Here is a 23,282-nt window from a genome sequence, read left to right as displayed (position 1 = left end):
GAAAGGAAAAGTGGAAGGGAGCTTCACCTGTGAAAACAATCAAATAATAATAAATAGAGGAGGTTGTTCAGCTACTTTACTGTGTGTGTGTGTGTGTGTGTGTGTGTGTGTGTGTGTGTGTGTGTGTAACAGGAAGGTCTGATTGAGAAGTTGTTCACCTGGGCTCGTGAAGCGGAGCGGCCGCTGTGCGTCTACGCTACGGGTCTGCTGGCCAGAGCCATGAGCAACCAGGAAGTGGCGGCGAGCTACCGAGAGGAGAACGCTCTGCTGGTGAGTCTCACACACAGAACCAGAACCAGTCAAACAGAACTGTTCTGAACTGGGAATGCACAGTCACACCTGTTTCTAAACACTCAGCCTTTCTCAGTCTCTTCTGGTGTCTAAAGAAATGTTTTAATTACCAGCTTGGCGTCGTCATGGAGATGTTCACTTAATAAAAGAGCACCACATGTTTGATGCATGTCAACATAACTGCAAAATTCAACTGTTAAAATTTGATTCCCTGCATCTGACACCATTGAAAAGCCTCAAAGGGAAAAGAAAATACATTCATTTTCTTTTGTCTGGAAGGATTAACAGTGTTTATGGCAGAATGTTTGTCTATAAGCATATTAAACATCATAATCCCCATATGCAAGTTCAACAGATTTAAATATTCATTTGTCCCTACCTCCGTTAGAATAAATAATAAGACTATGTAAACAGTGTGAGGTGCATTATCATCGGCTATGATTGGTTGTAATCCCCTTGCTGTTACCTTGTATGGAAGTTTGTGGGAATGTGCAATATGTGTATGTTGAGGCAACAGGTAGCATTACATCAGTTATTATTGTGCAAATGTGCAACTTTACTTTTATTTTCTTTGTTCTTTTGAACTATGGCGGCAGCTGTCTCAGCACTCAGAGTCCAAGACAAATTTCCCTTCAGGGACAATAAAGTATATATTGATTGATTGATTGATTGATTGATTGATTGATTGATTGATAATTATTTTCCTCTGAACATCCAGGTTCCCATCATGATTCAGCGACTCTTAGAGCTGCAGTCTGAAGGGTCTCAGAGTCAGTCAGGGCCCACAGAAACCCCCCAGAATCTACCTCAGGACTCTCAGGTTGAAGGCACGCGGACTTCAACCACCTCGACGGACCAGCAGGAGAAGACGGAGGAAGACGTGGAGGAAGAGGAGGAGGAAGGAAGGAGAGAGAAAGCCGGAGAGAGCAGCAGGAAGGCGTCAAAGTCCAGCTTCAAACCTTCGTCTCTGCTCGGGTCGGTGCAGAAAAACGGCTGCAGCAGCAGCAGCGGCGGCGGCTCCGCCCGACTGATCCCGGACTTCGTTTACCAGGCGAGCCCGGACATCGGAGGAGGAGGAGGAGGAGGGAAGAGGAAGGCGGTGAAGGAGAATGGGAGGAAGGCGAAGCAGAAGCTCAACTTCACCTCCTCCTCCTGCAGGACTGAGGATGAGGAGGAGGATGAGGAGGAGGAGGTGCAGAAGAGCGAAGTCACCTCCCAGCAGGCCAACAGCACCTCCTGGTCCGAGATGAGCTCCATGGTGATCGGCTCCGACTACCGGCTGCTCCCGCTGAGCCCGGCCATGGAGCAGAGGCTCATCCTGCAGTACCTGACCCCGCTGGGAGACTACCAGGAGGTGAGACTCCAGACAGGAAGTGGTTAATAAAGACGCTCCCTGCTTTCAGGATGACGATCCGTATCTTTAAATCTGTGTTTTCTGTCCCGTGCAGCTGCTGGCCGTCTTCATGCAGCTGGACACTCGGGTGCTGCTGATGAGCTACATCGACCTCCGGCGGACCAAAGACGTCCAGCTCATCTTCGACGCCCTCTTGGTGAGAGAAATAACGTGAAAGAAGATTTTGCCAGATATCAGCCAGCCAGATTATGATAATAATAGTAACTTTAAAGAACTTTTAAAAACATTACAAAGTGCTTCCCATAAAATAAATGAAAACATAGAAAGATCAAAATGTAAAGTTCTGACATTGAAAACAAGCAGCAAACAGACAAAACCATAAAAAAAGATAAGCACAACAATAACTGAGTCTAAGCTATAAATATTAAAGTTTTAATTCTACTGTTTGTGTTATATACAGTCAGGTACTTACTGTCTGCAGGTTACAGTCTATTATCTGGTCTCTCATTCATCGTCCCGCCCGCGTCTGTGACTGAAGGATAATCTGAGCCTGTTCGGGTGCGGCTGAGCTAAATTTGGAGAGTTTTTTGCTCGTCTGAAACGTCACAGAAATGTTGACTTCTTTGTTGGTTTTTGTGGCAGGAAAACAAATGTAGGTCAGATAATGAATGAAAAGTAAATTAACAAATCAGGCTCCAATTACATGAAGACATCTTTACAGCACAGCTTTATATAGGCAGTACTTTTCTAATGTTTTTTTTGTATTTATTTTCCTTATAAGTTAATGTGCTTTTTTTTTTTTTACTTAACTTTAACTTAAATCAAACTTCATTATATGATGTGTAGCAATTCAATGTAACAACTAAAACTAGATTTCTCATTCATTTAGCAATACTACTACTACTACTAATAATAATAATATAGTAATAATAACTTTGTTTGTATAGCACCTTTAATACAAGAAATGCAGCTCAAAGTTTTTACAACAAAATAAATCACATACACTAAGTGATTCACATTAAAAGGACGTAAAAGGAACAATGTTAAAAAAGACTTAAATAAAATATATATATATATATATATATATATGATGGGGAATAAGAAAAGTAATAATTTTAAAATAGAAAACAATAGAACATTGTAAAAGTAGCTAAAACAGAATAAATATAATATATAAAATCATGTAAATACAACATTTTAAAGAAGAATGTTTTTACTTTATATAATGTGAGAAGTTTAAATGTTTGTTTGTTGGGTTGATGAGATTTTAACAGTCACTGAACATTACGTCTGTTTTCTTCTCCTCCTTCTCCTTCTTCTTCTTCTTCTTCTTCTTCTTCTTCTTTTTTGTTTTTCTTCTCCTCCTTCTTCTTCTTCTTCTTCTTCTTTTTTTTCTTCTTCTTCTTCTTCTTCTTCTTCTTCTTCTTCTTCTTCTTCTTCTTCTTCTTCTTCTTCTTCTTCTTCTTCTTCTTCTTCTTCTTCTTCTTCTTCTTCTTCTTCTTCTTCCCCTTCCTCCTCCTCTTCCTCCTCCTCATCCTCATCTTCTTCTCCTCCTCCTCTTCCTCCTCCAGTATCTCGCCTCGCTGCTCCTCCATAAGAAGTTTGCAGCGGAGTTCATCGCTCACGGAGGAGTTCAGAAACTCCTCGAGATCCCGAGACCTTCGATGGCGGCGACCGGAGTTTCACTCTGCCTGTACTACCTGGCTTATAACCAAGACGCTATGGAGAGGGTACGATGAACACACACACACACACACACACATATAGACCTTCAGACTAAGATGAAGTTTGTCAGATTCATTTCCAAAGAAGAAGAAAGGATGAAAATCAAAGCAACAGAACCAGAGATATTGTGTTTTCCTAGCTGAGTGTTAACAGGCTGTAATAAGACTCTGTGTGTATCTGTGTGTATCTGTGTGTGTCTGTGTGTGTAGGTGTGCACGCTCCCAGACGGCGTGCTGTCAGACATGGTGTCCTACGCTCTGTGGCTGCTGGAGTCGTCCCACGCGTCGGGCGTCTGCCACGCCACCATGTTCTTCTCCATCTCCTTCTCCTTCAGAGCCGTGCTGCAGCTGTTTGACCACCAGGACGGCCTGCGCAGACTCATCAACCTGGTCAGTACACAGTGTTTAATACATATATGAATATTGAATATATGGCTGGGCAATATATTTAAATGATATCGCTACAGTCATATTTTATCCATAGACTGTATATAAGAAATGGACGTAACATCCGTGACGTCACCCATTGGTTTGTAGACTGCTGCTCGGAGGCCAATAGTATCTGATCTGAGCAGCGCAATCTTGAAAATTTCAGGTGCATGCTGGGAAAAATAAAAACATGGATTCTACTTATATGGGCATCAGGAGGAGCATGAGGCGCCCTCCTGAACCTGTGAACCAATCAACCTGTCAATCACGACGTAGCCACGCCCTAATGCATACCCTGCTTTATCGTCACATATAAAATCAGGGAGGCCAAAATTTTGAAATCAAGTGAGAAGTTGGTGAATTCTCCATTGACTTGTATAGAGACGGAAGTCCTTTTGACACCAAAACGGTCGCCCCCTGGTGGCCTTTTGATAGAATGCAGTTTTAAGTTACTTCTGCGTTGGCCTCATTTCAGAGGACCGGAACTCCCCGCCTGGTATAGAGACTAGATATCGTATATTCGCATATTTTAAAGCTGCATTACAGTAAAATATATTATTTTCTTAACTTAACAGACTGTTCAAGCTGTTCTGTTTTGTACCTTTTACCAGCTTTGTCATTATATCCACATTACTGATGATTATTTATCAAACATTTCATAGTGTAAATATCTCTATCTGGACCTTTTGTATGTATCATATTTATTTATCTATTGTCTGTCTGTGTTTTACTACGGACCTTCACTGTGTCCTGAATAAAGTATAATATTGTTCTAATATTGATATCGAGGTATTTGGTCTAAAATATCGTGATATTTGATTTTGTTCGTAACCCCCATAACAAGTTACATTCAGGCCATATTATATATTGTTGTATTAACTGTGTTTACCAGTCTGGATGATAAACCGCTGCGTCCGTCTCTCCCTGCAGGTCAGTACGTTAGAGATTCTTAACACGGATAACGAAGTGTCCATAATGAGCGATGACCAGGTGTTCTCCAGCCGGCAGACGGCCAAACACACCTGCATGGCCCTGCGCAGGTACTGAGAGTAATGCATCAATAGATACACAGTCAATTTATTTATCTATATATTTATTTTTATTTGTATATTTGCGGTTGTTTATCGACCTGTATTTTTATTTTTCTCTGTAAAGCATTTTAAGCTACGTCCCTTATATGAGACACACACATAGAAATGACAGCAAACTTTAGATAAACAACAAAATAATAATCATTCAATTTTCTTAAAGGGTGTAGGATGAAATAAGAAACCTAAGAAATAAAGTAACATTTATCAGTGACTTATTTTTGACGTGGTTTCATTGTGGCTTTGAAGTTTTTCATGATGTTAGAAACATTTAGCAGTAGCTGTAATGTTGCATCTGTTGTTTATTTTTTAGGTATTTTGAGGCTCACCTGTCAGTGAAGGCTGAGCAGGTCAAACAGTCACTGCAGTCAGACGGAGGAAGCATCGTTACCCAGCAACCGTTCTACAAGGTATTTACTGTTGTTCCTCTCAGTGTGGATGCAGAGTCATTGATGATGTTAACCTTCCTGTCGTCCCCCTCCCGGGTCAAATTGACCCCGTCTGTTTTGACTGTTCCTTCTTTCCTCCCTTCCGTCAGTCCTTCCTCCCTCCTTCTCTCCTTCTTTCGTTCCTCCACCCCCCTTTCTTCCTTCCTTCTGTCCTTCCTGCCTCCCTCCATCCTTCTTTCCTTCCTTCTTTCCTCTGTCCTTCTTTCCTTTCTCCCTCCCTCCCTTCCTCTTTTCCTTTCTCCCTCCCTCCCTCTTTCCTTCTTTCCTCCCTCCCTCCTACTTTCCTTCCTTTGTTCTTTCCTCCATCCTTCCTTCATTATTTTCCTTCCTCCCTTCCTTCTTTCCTTTCCTCCCTCCCTCCCTCCTACCTTCCTTCCTTCGTTCTTTCCTCCGTCCTTCCTTCCTTTCTTTCCTTCCTTCTTCCTCCCTCCCTTCTGTCTTTCCTCCCTCTTTTCCATCCTTCTTCTTCCCTTCCTTCCTTCCTCCCTCCTTTCATTCCTTCTTCCTCCCTTCCTTCCTCCCTTCCTTCCTTCCTCCCTCGTTTCCTTCATTCTTCCTCCCTTCCTTCCTTCCTGCCTCCCTCCTTTCCTTCCTTCTTCCTCCCTTCCTTCCTCCCTCCCTATTTTCCTTCCTTCTTCCTTTCTTCCCTCCCTTCCTTCCTTCTTCCTTTCCTTCCTCCCTTCCTTCCTTGACTCGAGGACAACAGGAGGGTTAAAGAAATGCCAGACAGATGTTACAATGCATGATGTCACACACTTCCTGATTTAAACGACCACTTTCATCATCCGGTGCTGTGTGTGTGTGTGTATCTGTGTGTGTGTGTGTGTATCTGTGTGTGTGTGTGTGTGTGTGTATCTGTGTGTGTGTGTGTGTGTATCTGTGTGTGTGGTTTCCTGTTTGTAGGCATGCTCGTACACCAGAGAGCAGGTGGTGGAGGTGATGGAGTTCCTCATCGAGTGCGGACCGCAGCTCCACTGGGAACCCGTGGAGGTTTTCTGCAAGTTGTCCTGCGTTCATCTAATGCTGCAGCTCATCTCTGCCGCCTGTGACTGGAGGACGTACTACGGCAGGTAAAGTTACACCCAACACGTAACGGAGCGAGCTGTCCACTGTCAAATGAATTTCTTCCTTCCTTCCTCCCTCTTTCCTTCCTCCCTCCTTTCCTTCCTTCTGTCCTTCCTTCCTCCCTCCTTTTTTCCTTCCTTTCTTCCTTCCTTCTTCCTTCCTCCCTTCCTTTCTTCCTTTCTTCTTCCCTTCCTTCCTTCCTCCCTCCTTCTTTCCTCCCTTTCTTCCTTCCTTCTATCCTTCCTTCCTCCCTCCTTTCTTTCCTTCTTCCTTCCTTCCTCCCTCCTTCTTTCCTTCCTTCCTTTCTTCCCTCCTTCCTTCCTCCCTTCCTTTCTTCCCTTCTTCCCCCCTCCTTTCCTTCCTCTCTTCCTTCCTCCCTCCTTTCCTTCCTTCTTTCCTCCCTTTCTTCCTTCCTTCTGTCCTTCCTTCCTCCTTCCTTCTTTCCTCCCTTTCTTCCTTCCTTCTGTCCTTCCTTCCTCCCTGCTTTCCTTCCTTCTTCCTTCCTCTCTTCCTTCTTTCCTCCCTTCCTTCCTCCCTCCTTTCCTTCCTTCTTCCTCCCTCCTTTCCTTCCTTCCTTGACTCGAGGACAACAGGAGGGTTAAAATAAACACACATACACATTTTAGAAATTTGATCTTTAACATCTCAACATCTGCTTGTAATTCTTTTATTTATTGTTTTTCCTTTTTCTGTCTTTGTAATCGATGTTCACCCCTCAATGATCCTTTGAGTATAAATAAAGGTTAACACTTCTCCTGTTCTCTGTGTCTGTGTGTCTGTGCAGGAGTGACACGGTGCGTTATGCGTTGGACATCCTCGCCATCCTGACGGTGGTTCCTAAGGTCCAGCTGGTGCTCGCCGACACCGTGGAAGTTATTGATGAAACCAGGTCGTCTGTTTCCACCGTGGGTCAGTAAATAATCCTTCTTTCATTTAACCCTCCTGTTGTCCTCGAGTCAAGGGAGGGAGGGAGGGAGGTAGGAAGAAAGGAAGAAGACAGGAAAAGAGGTAGGAAAGAAGGAAGGGAGGGAGGAAGAAGGAAGGAAAGGAGGGAGGAAGGAAGGAAAGAAAAAGGAGGAAGGGAGGAAGAAGGAAGGAAAGGAGGGAGGAAGAAGGAAGGAAAGGTGGGAGGAAGAAGGAAGGAAAAGAGGGAGGAAGGAGGGAGGAAGAAGGAAGGAAAAGAGGGAGGAAGGAAGGAAGGAAAGGAGAGAGGAATGAAGGAAGGAAGAAAGGAGGGAGGAAAGAAAGAGAGAAGGAAGGAGGGAGGGAGGGAGAAAGGAAAAGAGGAAGGGAGGAAAGAGAGAAGGAGGGAGGGAGGAAGGACAGAAGGGAGGAAAGAAGGAACAGACAAAACAGACGGGGTCAATTTGACCCGGGAGGACGACATGAAGGTTAAATAAATCCTTCTTAGCTGAAAACATTTGGAGTTTCATTCTTCGTCTAACCTTCATCACTGTGTCTGCTGGCAGGTATGAGCATCATCTTCGGTGTTGCAGAGGGAGAAGTGTTCGTCAATGATGCTGAGATCCAGAAGTCTGCACTACAAGTAAGAAACTGCCTTTAATCTGTGGCTGATGCAGCTTTAGTGACGACGTGGTACTAATGCATGTAAAGCTCCTCAATGATCCACCTGAGATGGAGATAAAGGTCAAATGACAGATTCAGTGGATTGGTCCCCAGAAGAAGCTGCGTTCACACCAAAAGCGTCTGACACGAAAAAATCGCTTGTATCGCGCCGCTTGATCATAAATATCAATTTTTGTATCATCACTTCAGACGCTTCATTCGCGCCGCCTGATATGAAATCGCGTGTTATGAGTTTGTGAAACAGTCTCATTCAGATTCTTGTTAAACTTCTGGAGTCTAACACCAGTCCTCTCTCCTCTGTCCCTCCCCAGGTGATAATAAACTGTGTGTGTGCTCCAGACCAGAGCCTGAACACTGTGGGAGCTTTCGCCGTGACCCCCATCAGGCCGTCGCTGCACCCCCAGCAGCCCCCCGCCCCCCACAACAGGGTGCTAGCCCACATGTGGCAGGTGGTGCAGAACAACAATGGAATAAAGGTAAGAATCAAACAACTTAATACTTACAGAACAACAGTGGACTCATGCAGTTTGTCACATTAAGAGTATCTACCTTTTGCCTGCTGACAATGAGATCAAACAGACATAACTGGAAAATAAACGAGAATAAATGAAATAGCATCTAGATTTCTGATTTCTTCTCCTTCAATGAAATATTAAAAATAGGATAAAGTTCTTCATATTACTGTCATGCATCTCGTCTTCCTGCAGGTGCTCCTGTCGCTGCTCTCGGTGAAGATGCCCATCACAGACGCAGACCTGATCCGGTCTCTGGCCTGTAAAGCTCTGGTCGGACTGTCTCGCAGCACAGCGATCAGACAGATCATCAGCAAGCTGCCGCTCTTCAGCAGCGGACACATTCAACAGGTGAGCACACGAGAAACTACGAAGAAAGACACAACAAAACATTTATGATACACAAAATGACTTTGACGAATTTGCTTGTTTGTGTGGTTGTCTTTTAATGTACCACATCGTCACAACAACTTGTCACTGGCTCCTGGTTTGATTCAGACATGTGTGATTATTTTCCATTCATAACCATAGACTGTATATAAGAAATGGATTTTGCAGCTGTGGCAGATGTTTGACTTCTTTTCTCTCTTGTTGATCTACATATTCAATTCAATTCACTTTAATTGTCATTCTTATGCTGGTACATAAAAAATGAAATACTGTTTCACAAGTTAAAAACACTTTAAAAGAGAGAACAGTGCAATAATTAAAATTCAAATTGTCAGTTAAAATTAAGACACTATATAAATAATATTCCATAAATAGTTAACAAATAAGTGATAAGTAAGTTTGCGCATATTGCATAATTGTATAATTGCAGTAATTATTGTGATTGTTGTGCATTCAGTAGTCTGACAGCAGATGGGAAAAAGCTGTTATGTAATCTAGAAGTCCGAATGCTCCTGTATCTCCTTCCTGCAGCAGAGAAAAGTGAGACGAGTTCTGGATGATGTATATTCAGTCATTGAAAGAAGGAAACAATCAATATATGATTTTACTCTAAACTCACCTACAGTTAAAGTTTCTCTTATCTTCTTTAAATCCTCTAAAAGATGTTTTTTGTTCTTTCTCTCTGCAGCTGATGAAGGAGCCGGTGCTGCAGGACAAACGAAGCGAGCACATCCGTTTCTGCCGATACGCGGCGGAGCTGACCGAGCGAGTTTCGGGCAAGCCTCTCCTCATCGGTAGCGACGTCTCATTGGCTCGCCTGCAGAGGGCCAATGTGGTCGCCCAATCGCGGATCACCTTTGCCGAGAAGGAACTCCTCATGCTGATCAGGAACCACCTGGTGGCCAAAGGGCTCAACGACACGGCCAACACGCTCATCAAAGAGGCCAATTTATCCGTCGCCTGTCAGAACTCTTCCTCCTGTATCACCCCTTCCTCTTCCTCAGTGATTCCCAGGACCTGTCGGATAGCCGGCGGGATCGCAGCTCGGATCGGCAGCCATCACGGATCCTCTCCGGTGTCCTCGATTACCGCGGTCACCCCGTCTACCTCTCGCTCCCCGGTCCTTCCTCACCCGTCGCCCCTGTCCTCTACGTCAGCCCTCGCCCTACCCGGTCCTCACCCAGTACCTCACGGTCAGAACTCCCCTCTGGTCGGCCGGATTTTGTTCTCACGGGAACGATCGTTGACCTGTGGCAGCACCGGGAAAAGACTGCGAGCGTTGAAACAGAAATCTGATCACGGTGCTTTCATCCAGGTTTGTAAATGTTTTAATCACACTTAAACATTTTATTCATGCATTTACACTCACTATTAATTCTTATATCAGTTACACTTGTTTCACTTCTGTAGAATGTAATTTATTGCCTGATAATACAGGCGGGGGACCCAAAAACCTCCAGGAATCCTAATGAATCTTTCAGTTTAGTTTTTTACTTTTCTAATCCGCTTTTTCCGGTTTTTATTCTTCAGATGCATTTCCTGTCATTGTCGTTTATCACCGTGTTCTTCCTCCTCATCCTTTCAGTGCCACTTAAATGGCGCATTTCCACTACACAGTTCCAGCATGACTCGACTCGACTCGGTTTTTTCTGTGTTTCCATCAGGGATAGTACCTGGTACCTGGTACTTTTTTAGTATCTGTTCTGCCGAGGTTCCAAGCGAGCCGAGCCGATACTAAATGTGACGTCACCAGACTGCCGGCCACTGATTGGTCAGAGAGTCACTGGAAGAGTCATGAGCCGTCCCACACAAGAATCAGATCCGGCATTTTTAAATACCAACAACAGCGTTACAGAGATTCGTTTCTCTTCTCTTGCTTTGTGTGAGACAGAAAGCCTCATACAGCAGCAAGTACACCATCGCCTCCATGTCCTCCATTGTTTATGTGTTTGTGTCGCGTATAAAACGAAGTCACGGCAGTTTAATGCAACGTTGCTATGACGACCCCGCTCACGTTGAGGAGGAACTATAGTAATGGAAAAGGTTCCTGGTACCAAACCGAGTCGAGTAGTGCTGGAACTGTATATTAGAAAAGCGTCATTAGTTTCTGGGAGCTGAATTTTCGTCAACTTTTGATTGATTTAATTTATTTTCTCTCTCGATCAGACTCCAGCCATGAAGAAGCAGCTGGAGCGCCACCTTCCTTCCCCCCCGACCCTCGACAGCATCATCACCGAGTACCTGAGGGAACAGCACGCCCGCTGCCCCAACCCCGTCACCACCTGCCCGCCCTTCTCGCTCTTCACCCCCCACCGCTGCCCCGAGCCCAAGCAGAGGAGGCAGGCGTCGCCCAACTTCACGGCCCGGCTGGGGAGCCGAGTGCTTTACCCGAAATACGAAGGCGTGGACCGAGGCTGCCTGGACAGACATCTGATATTCAGCAGGTAACGAACTCGCTGCACCTCAACAAACTTCTGTAAGATCTGAACTACACATCGTCCCGTTTATCTTTGCGTCTCTCTGTGACTCTTTTCTGCAGGTTTCGGCCGATGTCGGTATTCCACGAGGCCGACGGAGACGAGAGCGGTTTCACCTGTTGTGCCTTCTCAGCCCGCGAGCGTTTCCTGATGTTGGGAACGTGCTCGGGTCACCTCAAACTCTACAACGTCTTCTCCGGAGAGGAGACGGCCAACTACGCCTGCCACACATCAGCCATCACACACCTCGAACCCTCCAGAGTACGTTCAGAAAGGACATTCTCTAATTTTGTCAATAAAGCTGCAGACATCCACATCTGGAAAGTGAAAGATAATAACTCTGATGTGTGTCACATTTAACCCTCCTGTTGTCCTCGAGTCAAGGGAGGAAGAAGGAAAGAAAGGAGGAAGGGAGGAAAGGAAAGAAGGGAGGGAGGAAAGGAAAGAAGGAAGGTGGGAGGAAGGGAGGGAGGGAGGAAAGAAGGAAGGAGGGAGGGAGGAAGGAATGAATGAAGGAGGGAAGGAAAGAAGGACGAAGGAAGGGAGGAAAGAAGGAGGGAGGGAGGAAGAAGGAAGGAGGGAGGAAGAAAGGAAAAGAGGAAGGAAGGAAGGAAAGAAAGGAGGAATGAAGGAAAGAATGACAGAGGAAAGGAGGAAGGACAGAAGGAAGGAAGAAAGGGATGGAGGAAGGAAAGAAGGAAGGGAGGAAAAATAGAGGAAGGAAGGAAAGAGAAGGAGGGAGGGAGGAAGGACAGACGGAAGGAAGGGAGGAAAGAAGGATGAGTCAAAACAGACGGGGTCAGTTTTAATTTAATAAAGTAACGATATATAATCTCGTGTTTCTCAGGACGGGAAGCTGCTGCTGACGTCGGCTTCTTGGAGCGTCCCGCTGTCAGCTCTCTGGACGATGGACAGCGTCTTCGGCATGAAGTAAAACTCTCACACACACTTTAACGTGCATCACCTCGACTGACTCAATGAATGTTGTGTTTGACCAGAGTTTTTTCTTTTTTTCTCAGGAACTCATTTGTAGACGACCACTACGTCGAATTCAGTAAACTCTCTCAGGACAGAGTTATCGGCACCAAGGACCAAATCGCCCACGTAGGTCAAACAAATGTGTCTCTCTCACAGCTAAATGCCTCCAAACTCCTTTTTCCTTCAGTTTATTGTCCTCCAGCATCACATTATTCAGTCTTATTTCAAGTTTTTTATGATTTCCTCTGTCTCTTCTTTATCTTTAAAGACCTTGTAAAGTGAATTCAGACATTTTCTTCTAAACACATTGAATAGGTCATAAATGTATTTCTAAAAAAGGTGTAAAAAGCATTTCAACCATTTAGATTCGAATTGTGGAGCTAGGCTTCACAAACTGTGTTTCAACATTTCTGTGTCTGGATTTAATGGGCGGGTCTGAAAATCAGATGATTGGCATAAACCCGCCCCTGCTGCTGTAGAGGTATAAATACATTCAGTGCACACTACTACAACAGTCTACAGTTAGCCAGTTAGCTGCCGAGCTAGCTGCCGTGTTAGCCGCCGAGCTAGCTGCCGAGTTAGCCGCCGAGCTAGCAGCTGAGTTAGCAGCAGAAAGCTCTCAGACCTAGCGTCCATGTTTCTGGTAGAGGTGGTGACTTTGATTGACAGGTGACACTTGGTAGGGGCGGGGTTTCAGCGGACTCGGCGGGCACTCCCACAGCGTTTGGGAGCAGAGAAATAGGCAGACTTTTACACAACTTTGAAGCCTAATTTCATATATTTGGCGATTTTTTTTAATCATTCAAATTTGGCAGGGTGGTTAACAACACACTTTTCTGTGGTATGTCAAACTCAGAACACATATTTATTCTTACTTTACACGGACTTTAAATGTTTCACATTCAGGTAGATCAGAAAAAATTGACCCGAAAACCCAAAACATGTATATTCCTGTCTCTATATCTCTTTTTTTTTTCTTAATTGTTCCTCCTCCTGCTGCAGATCTACGACATCCAGACGGGCCAGAAGACTCTGACCCTGAACGATCCCGGCCTCGCCAACAACTACAAGAGGAACTGCGCCACCTTCAACCCCACGGACGACCTGGTGATGAACGACGGCGTGCTGTGGGACGTTCGGGCGTCGCGGGCCATTCACAAGTTCGACAAGTTCAACATGAACATCAGCGGCGTTTTTCATCCCAACGGCCTCGAGGTCATCATCAACACGGAGATCGTATCCTCTGAGTGCTGTGCTTTAAACTCAACGATTAGACGCTTAACCTTAACCCCGTCTGTTTTGACTGTTCCTTCTTTCCTCCCTTCCTCTTGCTTTCATTCCTCTCTCTTTGCTTTCTTCCTTCCTTCTGTCCTTCCTTCCCTCCTCCCTCCTTCTTTCCCCTCTTCTTCCTCCCTTCCTTCTTCCTCCTTTCCATCCTTCCTTCCTCCCTCCTTCTTTCCTTCCTTCTTCCTCCCTTCCTTCCTTCTTCCTCCCTTCCATCCTTCCTTCCTCCCTCCCTTGCTTCCTTCTTCCTCCCTTCCTTCCTTTCCTTCCCTCTTCCTCCTTTCCTTCTCTTTCTTTCCTTCCTCCATCCCTCCTTCTTTCCTTCCTTCTTCCTCCCTTCCTTCCTTCTTCCTTCATTCCATCTTTCCTTCCTCCTTCCCTTCCTTCCTTCCTTCGTCCTTCCTCCTTCCCTTCCTTCCTTCTTCCTTCCTTCCTTCCTTCCTTCTTCCTCCCTTCCTTCCTTCGTCCCTCCCTCCCTCCCTTCCTTCCTTCCAAGTTGAGCTTTAGGAGGGTTTTGTGTTTTTTTTTCTTGGCTAAATAGTTTTTTTAAGGTTTAAAGTTTGAACTTCAATATGCTGCTTATTGATTTTAGGCAATAATCTGATCTGATTGTGATTTATATTCTTATACAAGGACTTTCTTTGTTAGAGAAATGTATAAAAAAAATTGTTTTTCTATCCTTACGTTACATTTTCTAGCTTCAAAGTTCTTAATCGTAGCTTTAAATTGTGATGGTTTTAACATTGTACCGAGCATTAGGAGGAGCAGTCAGTCAGACAGCTGTGTGTAGTGTGTGTAGTGTCTCGTGTTGTGCAGTTTTCGGCCTTGACAGCAGCGTGTTCAGTGGGACCTGAGGACGTTCCACCTGCTGCGCACCGTCCCAGCGCTGGACCAGTGCAGACTGGTCTTCAACAGCAACGCTACCATCATGTATGGAGGTACGAGCGGTTCGAGACTCTAACGCATCATATTACTGCAACACTGACCGACGGTGATGTCATTAACCTGTCCTCTCCTCTCTCACACACACACACACACACACACACGCACACACACACACACACACACACACACACACACACATTATAGCAATGCTGCAGGCTGATGATGAAGATGACGCGATGGATCGGCAGATGAAGAGTCCGTTCGGTTCTTCCTTCAGAACGTTCGACGCCACAGACTACAAGCCGATTGGTAGATGCACTTCCTGTTTATTGCAGATTTAAAGCCCGTTTGTCATTTAGTGCTTCTCTAAATGTTTTAACCTTCATGTCGTCCTCCCAGGTCAAATTTACCCTGTCTGTTTTGACTGTTCCTTCTTTCCTTCCTTCCTCCCTTCCTTCTTTCCTCTGTCCTTCTTTCATTCCTTCCTCCCTTCCTCTTTTCCTTTCCCCCTCCCTCCTACCTTTTTTCCTTCTTTCCTCTGTCCTTCCTCCCTTCCTTCCTCCCTCCCTCCTTTCCTTCCCTTCTTCCTTCTTTCTTTCCCTCCTTCCTTCCTTCCTTCCTCCCTCCTTTCCTTCCATCCTTCCTTCCTTTCCTCCCTTCTTTCCTCCCTCCTTTCCTTCCTTCTTCCTCCCTTCTTTCCTTCCTTCCTCCCTCCTTTCCTTCCTTCTTTCCTCCCTTCCTTCCTTGACTTGAGGACAACAGGAGGGTTAAAAAGGAAAGGCCAATTATAAAGCCCTATATTTCTCTCTGCTGCCCCCTAGTGGTCGTATTTTTATGTGATGTGTTAATGAGAATATTTAAAGCTAAAATAAAACCAGTTGTTTCCTTCTTAACAACAAACCTCAGCTGCTGTGTTTCTCATGTTTTAATGGACCAGTTATTTGTCAGTCAGATACTTTTTCATTTCATCTTTCAGCTTTAATTTTATAACTCGAAACTCGTTTTTATCTCTTCAGCCACCGTGGACGTAAAGAGGAACATCTTCGACCTGTGTACGGACACCAAAGACTGCTACCTGGCTGTCATCGAGGTAATTTACTGATGCTCTACTGAACCTCTTTTTAAATGTTGTATTTTACTTTCTACTTTTACTATGTAGTGCTTTTTACTATTTTACTTTCTTTTCTTTCTTCACTACAAATATTATAAGAGTCTGTAAACTGAAACTTGACTAGGCAGAGATAAACAACCTGCATGGACTTTAACCCTCCTGTTGTCCTCAAGTCAAGAAAGGAGGGGAGGAAAAGGAAGGGAGGGAGGGAGGAAGGAAGGAGGGAAGAAAGGAAGAAGGAAGGAAAAGAGGGAGGAAGAAGGAAGGGGGAAGGAAAGGAGGGAGGAAGGAAGGAAATAGGGAGGAAGAAGGAAGGAAAAGAGGAAGGGAGGAAGAAGGAAGGAAATGAGGGAGGGAGGAAGGAAAGGAGAGAGGAAGGAAGGAAGAAAGGAGGGAGGAAAGAGAGGAGGGAGGGAGGAAGAAAGGAAAAGAGGAAGGAAGGAATCTAGGGGGGAGGAAAGAAAGAGAAAGAGAAGGAGGGAGGGAGGAAAGAAGGAAGAGAGGAAGGAAAGAAGGAGGGAGGAAGGAAGGAAGGGAGGAAAGAAAGAAAAAAGTCAAAACAGACGGGGTCAATTTGACACTTGAAACTCTTTTCTTGTCTTTGTTCATGTTTTCTCTGCAGAATCAGGACACAGTGAGTCTGGACACGGTGTGCCGACTGTACGAGGTCGGCCGACACAAGCTAGTAGAAGAAGGAGACGATGATGATCAGGTGAGAGGAAGATGATACTGTTTGTTAGTTTGTTTGTTAGGTCGTGGCTTAATTATCTCAGAACAGAGTTTTTCTCTTTTTTTTAACAACAGTGAATCACGATCAGTTACTTGGTGGATTCAGGCTGCACATTTAACACTGTGTCATTATACGGGTCAATGATGGTTTTCCGTGGCCATGTAGTTTAGTCAAATTTAAAGGGTTAAAATGTGAAAATAAACGTATGAATAACTTTTTTGGACTCACCATCAAATTTATGTCGACCCAGCAGAGTTTAAGATGAAGATATATTAACGTTTTTTTAAATGTATATTCTGACGCTCTTCCAGGACGATGAAGACCAGGATGATGATGATTCCTCCGACTCGGACGATGACGACGACGATGACGATGATATGGACACGGACCCGCTCATCGAGGCACTGGCCAATAACGACGACGATGATGATGATGATGGAGAGGACGGAGGCAGAGCGAACTCTCCCACAGATCAAGAGGTATTTAACTCATTTAGCAGATATTCTTTATGTCATGTTTCTGATCTGCAGGACAGTTTGTTTGCTCTATTTAAACAAATATCACAAGTTTACATCACACTTTGATTGAAATCATACACTTTATATAAGAAATGGACGTAACATCCGTGACGTCACCCATTGGTTTGTGGACTGCTGCTCGGAAGCCAATAGTATCGGATCTGAGCAGCGCCTTCTTTGAAATTTCCAGTGCATGCTGGGAAAAATAAAAACAGGGATTCAACTTATATGGGCATCAGGAGGAGCATGAGGCGCCCTCCTGAACCTGTGAACCAATCAACCTGTCAATCACGACGTAGCCACGCCCTAATGCATACCCTGCTTTATCGTCACATATAAAATCAGGGAGGCCAAAATGTCCCAAATGAACATCATACTGCATTGAAGAAGGCTTTAAACTAGCGATTGAGACCATAAACACATTTTGAAAACGTTTACTGAGGTTAGAAATCAAGTGAGAAGTTGGTGAATTCTCCATTGACTTGTATAGAGACGGAAGTCCTTTTGACACCAAAACGGTCGCCCCCTGGTGGCCTTTTGATAGAATGCAGCTTTAAGTTACTTCTGCGTTGGCCTCATTTCAGAGGACCGGAACTCCCCGCCTGATTGAAATGTACTTAACATGATTGAATTGGTATATATAAAGTATAATGGATCTATTTATTTCTAATAAATGGGACTCTTGCAGTGCCTCAGTGGTTTGTGAAGTTGACGTTTTTTTACCTTCCTCTTCCTCAGATCGCGGATCTTCTCGGCAGCAACAGCGATGAAGGAAACGATGAAGAGGCCGACAACGATGACGACTCCGAAGACTCCGATTTTGACGATGATGACGACGACGATGAATCCGACATCATCGACTGTAAGTAAACCTGTGTGTCGATCGGCCTGAACACGCACTCTGAGATCAGACACAGACCAGAGAGTCGCGGGCAGAAAAAAAGCCACTTATATCAATCAGCGAGCTAAGCTGCACCTAGAACTCAAAGACGTAGAAAAGACACAACACAACATTATTTATCAGTTTCTATGCACATTTTCAATTTGTGTATAAAAAAAAAAACCTGAATGAAAACGCTGAAAGACGTTTTAACACGTGACTGAGATGGAAAAGTTATGATTAACCTTTGTGTCGTCCTCCCGGGTCAAATTGACCCAGTCTGTTTTGACTGTTCCTTCTTTCCTCCCTTCCTTCCTTCCGTCTGTCTTTCCTCCCTCCCTCTTTCTTTCCTCTGTCCTTCCTTCCTTCCTCCTTTCCTCTTTTCCTTTCTCCCTCCCTCCCTCCTTCCTTCCTCCCACCTTTCCTTCCTCCTTCTTCCTTTCCTTCCTTCTTCCTCCCTTCCATCCTTCCTTCCTTCTTTCTCCCTTCCTTCCTCCTTTCCTCCCTCCTCCCTTCCTTCCTTGACTCGAGGACAACAGGAGGGTTAAAGCAGCAGATTTGATAAATAGCTGATGACTTATTTACATGAAGCCTTTTTGACTTTAACGTCACTCAAACTTCTGGTTGATTGTTCCTCTGAATAATCCATGACACTAACAGAAGTGTTGCTGTTTCATCTTGTGTCCTCTTCCTCTGCAGTGAGTTAACCGGCTGGAGAATCAGCGGTTTATCTTTGATGATAAAATAATGTTCACGGATGGAAACATTCATTTTCTTTTTCTTAACCTTCGGACGGAAGCTCGACTGCTGCGGCCTTTCTGCTGCCGGCTTTTTACAAATAAACTGAACGTGAAGTCATTCATTACAGTTTTTTGTGATGTCATCCTTCCTCATCATCGTCATAGCAACAGTTTAATGGAGAACTGTTGAAATGCTCATTAGGACACAAACACCTGGTTACCTGGTTATAAAGAGCTTTCATACTAATTGTTTATGACATCATTTCCTGGACAGTAGAGCTGCAAAGATTAATCAATTAAAAGCAACCTATTTTATTAATTGATTGTTTTCAGTATTTTTTTAAAGAGGAATATTTTCATGTTTGTTTTCATCCTCTGTGATCATAAACTAAATATTTTTGGGTTGTCACCTTAGTAGGGTGTGACGATACACTCAGCTCACGAGACGAGATTTTAACTATATTTCTAAGAAAACTTCAATAAGGAAATACATGACTGTTCTTTTATTTAAAATTCACAAAATCGAAATTGAATTGAAATGTTTGAACTAATCATCTTGTAATGAATCACTTTTTTCTACTTTCTAAATATATAATTATCATACGCAGTATGCAGCACTGTAAAAGGTTTCCTCATATAGATATTTTATAGATGGATCATTTTGGTATTTATGGAAACAACATAAACCATAACCATGAATACAAAAGTTAGATACAATCACAAATACCAAATATATAAATATATATAATATATACATATAAATTAAATAAAGAATCCAATTATCACAAATATCACAGAAATAAAAGTAAATTGGACAAATCCTGCATCACATAAATACACAAGTAGAACAAAATATAGAATAAAATAAAAAATAGTGCTTACAGAAAACAGATACAGGTCAGAGTGTAAAATCCAGTCCTGTTATAATATGAGAAATATTATGAAATGTTTTTCAACTCTTTTTAACTTAATTTCATGTCTTTATTTATTGTAGGAATAAAAAGAAATGTCTGCACACCATAAGAGCTCCCATGCAGGTAAAATTTAATTTAATGAAGCGTGATGTTTCGAGCCATACTGGCTCTTCTTCAGATGCTAAACATGTTTAACAACACATTACATTTGACCTGCATGGGAGCTCTTTTCTTTTTATTCTTGTAGCTGTTTTTTTTGGTCCAGCATAAGCCGGGAGTTCTGGTCCTCTGAAATGAGGCCAACGCGGAAGTAACTTAAAACTGCATTCTATCAAAAGGCCACCAGGGGGCGACCGTTTTGGTGTCAAAAGGACTTCCGTCTCTATACAAGTCAATGGAGAATTCACCAACTTCTCACTTGATTTTTAACCTCAGTAAACGTTTTCAAAATGTGTTTATGGTCTCAATCGCTAGTTTAAAGCCTTCTTCAATGCAGTATGATGTTCATTTGGGACATTTTGGCCTCCCTGATTTTATATGTGACGATAAAGCAGGGTATGCATTAGGGCGTGGCTACGTCGTGATTGACAGGTTTGAATCATGCCCCTCCTGATGCCCATATAAGTAGAATCCCTGTTTTTATTTTTCCCAGCATGCACTGGAAATTTTCAAAATGTCGCTGCTCAGATCTGATACTATTGGCCTCCGAGCAGCAGTCCACAAACCAATGGGTGACGTCACGGATGTTACGTCCATTTCTTATATACAGTCTATGGTCCAACACCCATCCCTAACTGGGCAGCGGATGTGCATGTTTTTTGTTTATTACTTTCATTTATTGTAGTCCTTCATACATTTTCTCACATACAGTATTTGTGTTTGTGTGTGTGTGTGTGTGTGTGTGTGTGTGTGTGTGTGTGTGTGTGTGTGTGTAGTCCCAGCACAATCAGACGATGAGGAGGACGACGACGTGGAGCTAATCCGAACCCTCTGTGACCGATGGTTCTCCTGACCAATGACATCATCGCTCCTCCTCTGCAGCCGCTGACCACAAACACCTCAACAAGGACTTTTTTTCTTCTTCTTCCTTTGAATCATTTACTAACTGAATCAGGCAAGTTGAATGTGAACACACTAATGCTCGATGCTCAGATAAAGACAGCCTGACCCGTCTTTCTGTTTCTTGTCTCAAACGAAGGGAGAAATAAAATAAAACATATATTTATGATGTTTTACTGCTGGACATAATAACATGGGGTTTTATAAATTCATATCTAACTCACAGTTTCTATTATTCATCGAGCAACTAAGGAAATAAAACTTCTGTCAAATACAGTTTTTAGTATTTTTCAAGTGTTTCTTTCTAGAGGAATCATTCAGGGTTAATATACGATATCAAATCCACAGTATTTAGAGCCATAACTTGAAATAAATGTTAAATTATCTGTTGAGAGTTATATCCTCAGGCCACGCTACTGTACGTCTGTAGAGAAATACTCAACTAGCAGCTTATTAACACATTGCAGCAGTCAATAGTCTTCCCTTTCTTTTCTTTTTTTTCCTTCTTTTTTTTTAATGTTTGATGATAGCTGAAAGCCAAATATTCACATTAACGCAGTGATACCGACCTTTTTTTTTTTCTTTTTTTCACTGAGGAAATCCTAGATGTAGCCTTTCAGTTGTGTTTGCTATAATTTTAAAGATTTGATATTGTTTAATTTAAATTATTGTTTTGCTTGTGATTGATTTAATTTATTTGAGTTGATCTTTAAAAGGGGTTTAAACAGCTTTTGCATGTAGCGGATGTATGGTTTTAGCTCCTGTATATTTCAGGCACTTAGCAGACACCTTGAAAATAACTCGAGTACCAACTGTGTGTGTGTGTGTGTGTGTGGAGTGTTTTTTTTGGGGGGAAAATACTCTGTAATCAGTGTTAAGATGAGTGTTATACATGAGTCATGAGTTGGTTGGAGGTTTGTAGCAGCTGGTAATGTTGGCTAATATATCCCACTAAATGTGATTAAAAAAACACAGTAAAACATCCTGATGTATTAAATTATATTAATCAGTTATTGTAAATTTAAAAAATGCAGGTTTCGAGTTTTTCCACTAATGTCTTAAAGATGTCAGTATGAAAAGATCATTATTTAATGTCAGGTCATCATTAAGTGTCAGATTACATCCTGGAGTTCCTTTAGATGAATATTATAAAGTTCATTATCAGCTGCTGCAAGTTTCATGGGAATATAAATTATATTTTGTATTAGTGCAGTTTTTCTATTTTGCAGTGTGTTTAACTCTTTCATGAACAGTCAGACTTTGGACATATTACTCTCTGTGTAACTTGGTTTGTTATATCTTGTGTCTTTAAAACTAAAAAACAAAAGGATAAAAAAAAGAAGAAGAACCAGCAGGTTGAATCATTACGGGTAAACATCACAGCCTGTATATAACCCTTTATAACAGTTATAGAGCCCACACAAGGCTGCAGTGCATTTTTGGAAAATTGTTGTAAAAATCATATAAATATATATATATGATATTTTTGAGACTTTAACACCAACATTTGCTGTTTTTTAACTAATGTGAAATAATCTGCGTTCAATTTAACAAAACTGTTTTGTTTGCTTGTTTTTCTTCAAGCAATAAGAAATACATCTTTATTTTCACACTAATCTCAAAGGTTTGGGTTGTGAATGGAGGTCCTGATATGTTGGTGTCTCAAAAAAAAAAAGAAAAAAAGTATTTAAAGACACAGCAGCTTTTCAGAGCCATGAAAAATACAGTTTTTCAGCATATTGAATTGTCTATAAATCTGTACATTGTTGTAAATAGTTAATGAGACTGTCGATCTTTGCTTCAGTCGACAAGGTTTACTTTAATAATAAAAGCTTTTTCTCTCTCTTATTTATAACTCTGCATTGACTCATAACACTGACACTGCAGACCAAAGGGTTTTACATTAAAGGTGCAGTACGTAGGATTTTGTGGCATCTGATGGAATGAATGTGGCAGAAATTGATTATCATTTCTTAAGTATGTTTTAATTAGTGAATAATCACCTGAAACTAAGAATCCTGTTGTTGTTACCCTAGAATGACACCTTTATATCTACATAAGGAGGGGTCCCCTTCCATAGTGTCCACCATGTTGCACCCCCATGTTTCTACGGTGGCCCAGAATGGACAAACCAAACGCTGGCCTTTCTTGTTTTTCACGAGTTTCATAGGGACCGTGAGTTCTCCTACATCAGTGGTCTCCATCCCAGCTCCTGGAGAGCTACTACCCTGCATGTTTAAGGTATCTCTGCTCTCTAACACACCTGATTCTAATTATTACATCGTTATCAAGCAGCTGGAGGTTGTCAAGAGGCTTTATAATGAGGGGTATTTAGGTGTGTTAGAGTGGGGAGATACCTAAAACATGCAGGGCAGTAGCTGTACAGGAGCAGGGTTGGAGACCACTGTCCTACATCCTTGGAGGAGAAGGTTGAGGGAGGGGTATTTAGGTGTTCAACCTCACTACTAGACACCCGTAAATCCTACACACTGCACCTTTAAGATAAAGTTACTATTGGTGTAATACTGTAACATCACATGAATCTTGAGACAGTAAATTGTAATTCATGTAAGAAGACACATTTTGGTAAATCTGGCCTTTTTCTGGCGTCATTTATCAGTCACGATAGCAGCTCATACATTTAAAGAAAATATACTTTCATTCTATAAAATCACATCTGTCAGTGAATGCAGATGTTCAGCTACACATCATGATAAATGAGGGTGCTGTGCATATTCTGCATGTAGTTTTAAGGGATATCTGAAGCTGTGTGTGGCTGTTGTTACTTAAATGAGCCACTAGATGTCAGTGTTGCAT

The 23,282-nt window shown here is 42.8% G+C and overlaps 1 protein-coding gene across 2 annotated transcripts in view; it reads left to right on the top strand.

Annotated features, from left to right (window-relative positions):
* LOC133978016 (DDB1- and CUL4-associated factor 1-like) overlaps positions 1 to 22,236 on the top strand; it is a 30,946-nt gene extending 8,710 nt beyond the window's left edge. Inside the window, exons 6-30 of one of the 2 annotated variants that reach the window (XM_062416337.1) lie at positions 133 to 270; positions 1,010 to 1,645; positions 1,740 to 1,841; positions 3,217 to 3,375; positions 3,580 to 3,759; positions 4,729 to 4,838; positions 5,200 to 5,296; positions 6,239 to 6,405; positions 7,185 to 7,309; positions 7,870 to 7,946; positions 8,299 to 8,463; positions 8,695 to 8,850; positions 9,578 to 10,204; positions 11,056 to 11,333; positions 11,429 to 11,627; positions 12,214 to 12,296; positions 12,386 to 12,470; positions 13,347 to 13,580; positions 14,473 to 14,566; positions 14,718 to 14,822; positions 15,530 to 15,603; positions 16,247 to 16,336; positions 16,666 to 16,833; positions 17,611 to 17,734; positions 20,342 to 22,236. In XM_062416337.1, coding sequence (XP_062272321.1) covers positions 133 to 270; positions 1,010 to 1,645; positions 1,740 to 1,841; positions 3,217 to 3,375; positions 3,580 to 3,759; positions 4,729 to 4,838; positions 5,200 to 5,296; positions 6,239 to 6,405; positions 7,185 to 7,309; positions 7,870 to 7,946; positions 8,299 to 8,463; positions 8,695 to 8,850; positions 9,578 to 10,204; positions 11,056 to 11,333; positions 11,429 to 11,627; positions 12,214 to 12,296; positions 12,386 to 12,470; positions 13,347 to 13,580; positions 14,473 to 14,566; positions 14,718 to 14,822; positions 15,530 to 15,603; positions 16,247 to 16,336; positions 16,666 to 16,833; positions 17,611 to 17,734; positions 20,342 to 20,418 — 4,350 coding nt within the window. In that variant the 3' untranslated portion in view covers positions 20,419 to 22,236. Of the gene's footprint in view, positions 1 to 132; positions 271 to 1,009; positions 1,646 to 1,739; positions 1,842 to 3,216; positions 3,376 to 3,579; positions 3,760 to 4,728; positions 4,839 to 5,199; positions 5,297 to 6,238; positions 6,406 to 7,184; positions 7,310 to 7,869; positions 7,947 to 8,298; positions 8,464 to 8,694; positions 8,851 to 9,577; positions 10,205 to 11,055; positions 11,334 to 11,428; positions 11,628 to 12,213; positions 12,297 to 12,385; positions 12,471 to 13,346; positions 13,581 to 14,472; positions 14,567 to 14,717; positions 14,823 to 15,529; positions 15,604 to 16,246; positions 16,337 to 16,665; positions 16,834 to 17,610; positions 17,735 to 18,451; positions 18,563 to 20,341 lie in introns of those variants that run through there. The other variant, XM_062416338.1, reaches the window with a different exon arrangement.
* Positions 22,237 to 23,282: the final 1,046 nt, after the last annotated feature.

This window comes from Scomber scombrus, chromosome 3, assembly GCF_963691925.1.
Source record: "Scomber scombrus chromosome 3, fScoSco1.1, whole genome shotgun sequence".
NCBI lineage: Eukaryota > Metazoa > Chordata > Actinopteri > Scombriformes > Scombridae > Scomber > Scomber scombrus.
Note: the sequence above shows the minus strand (reverse complement) of the source record. Positions and strands in the feature narration are given on the sequence as shown.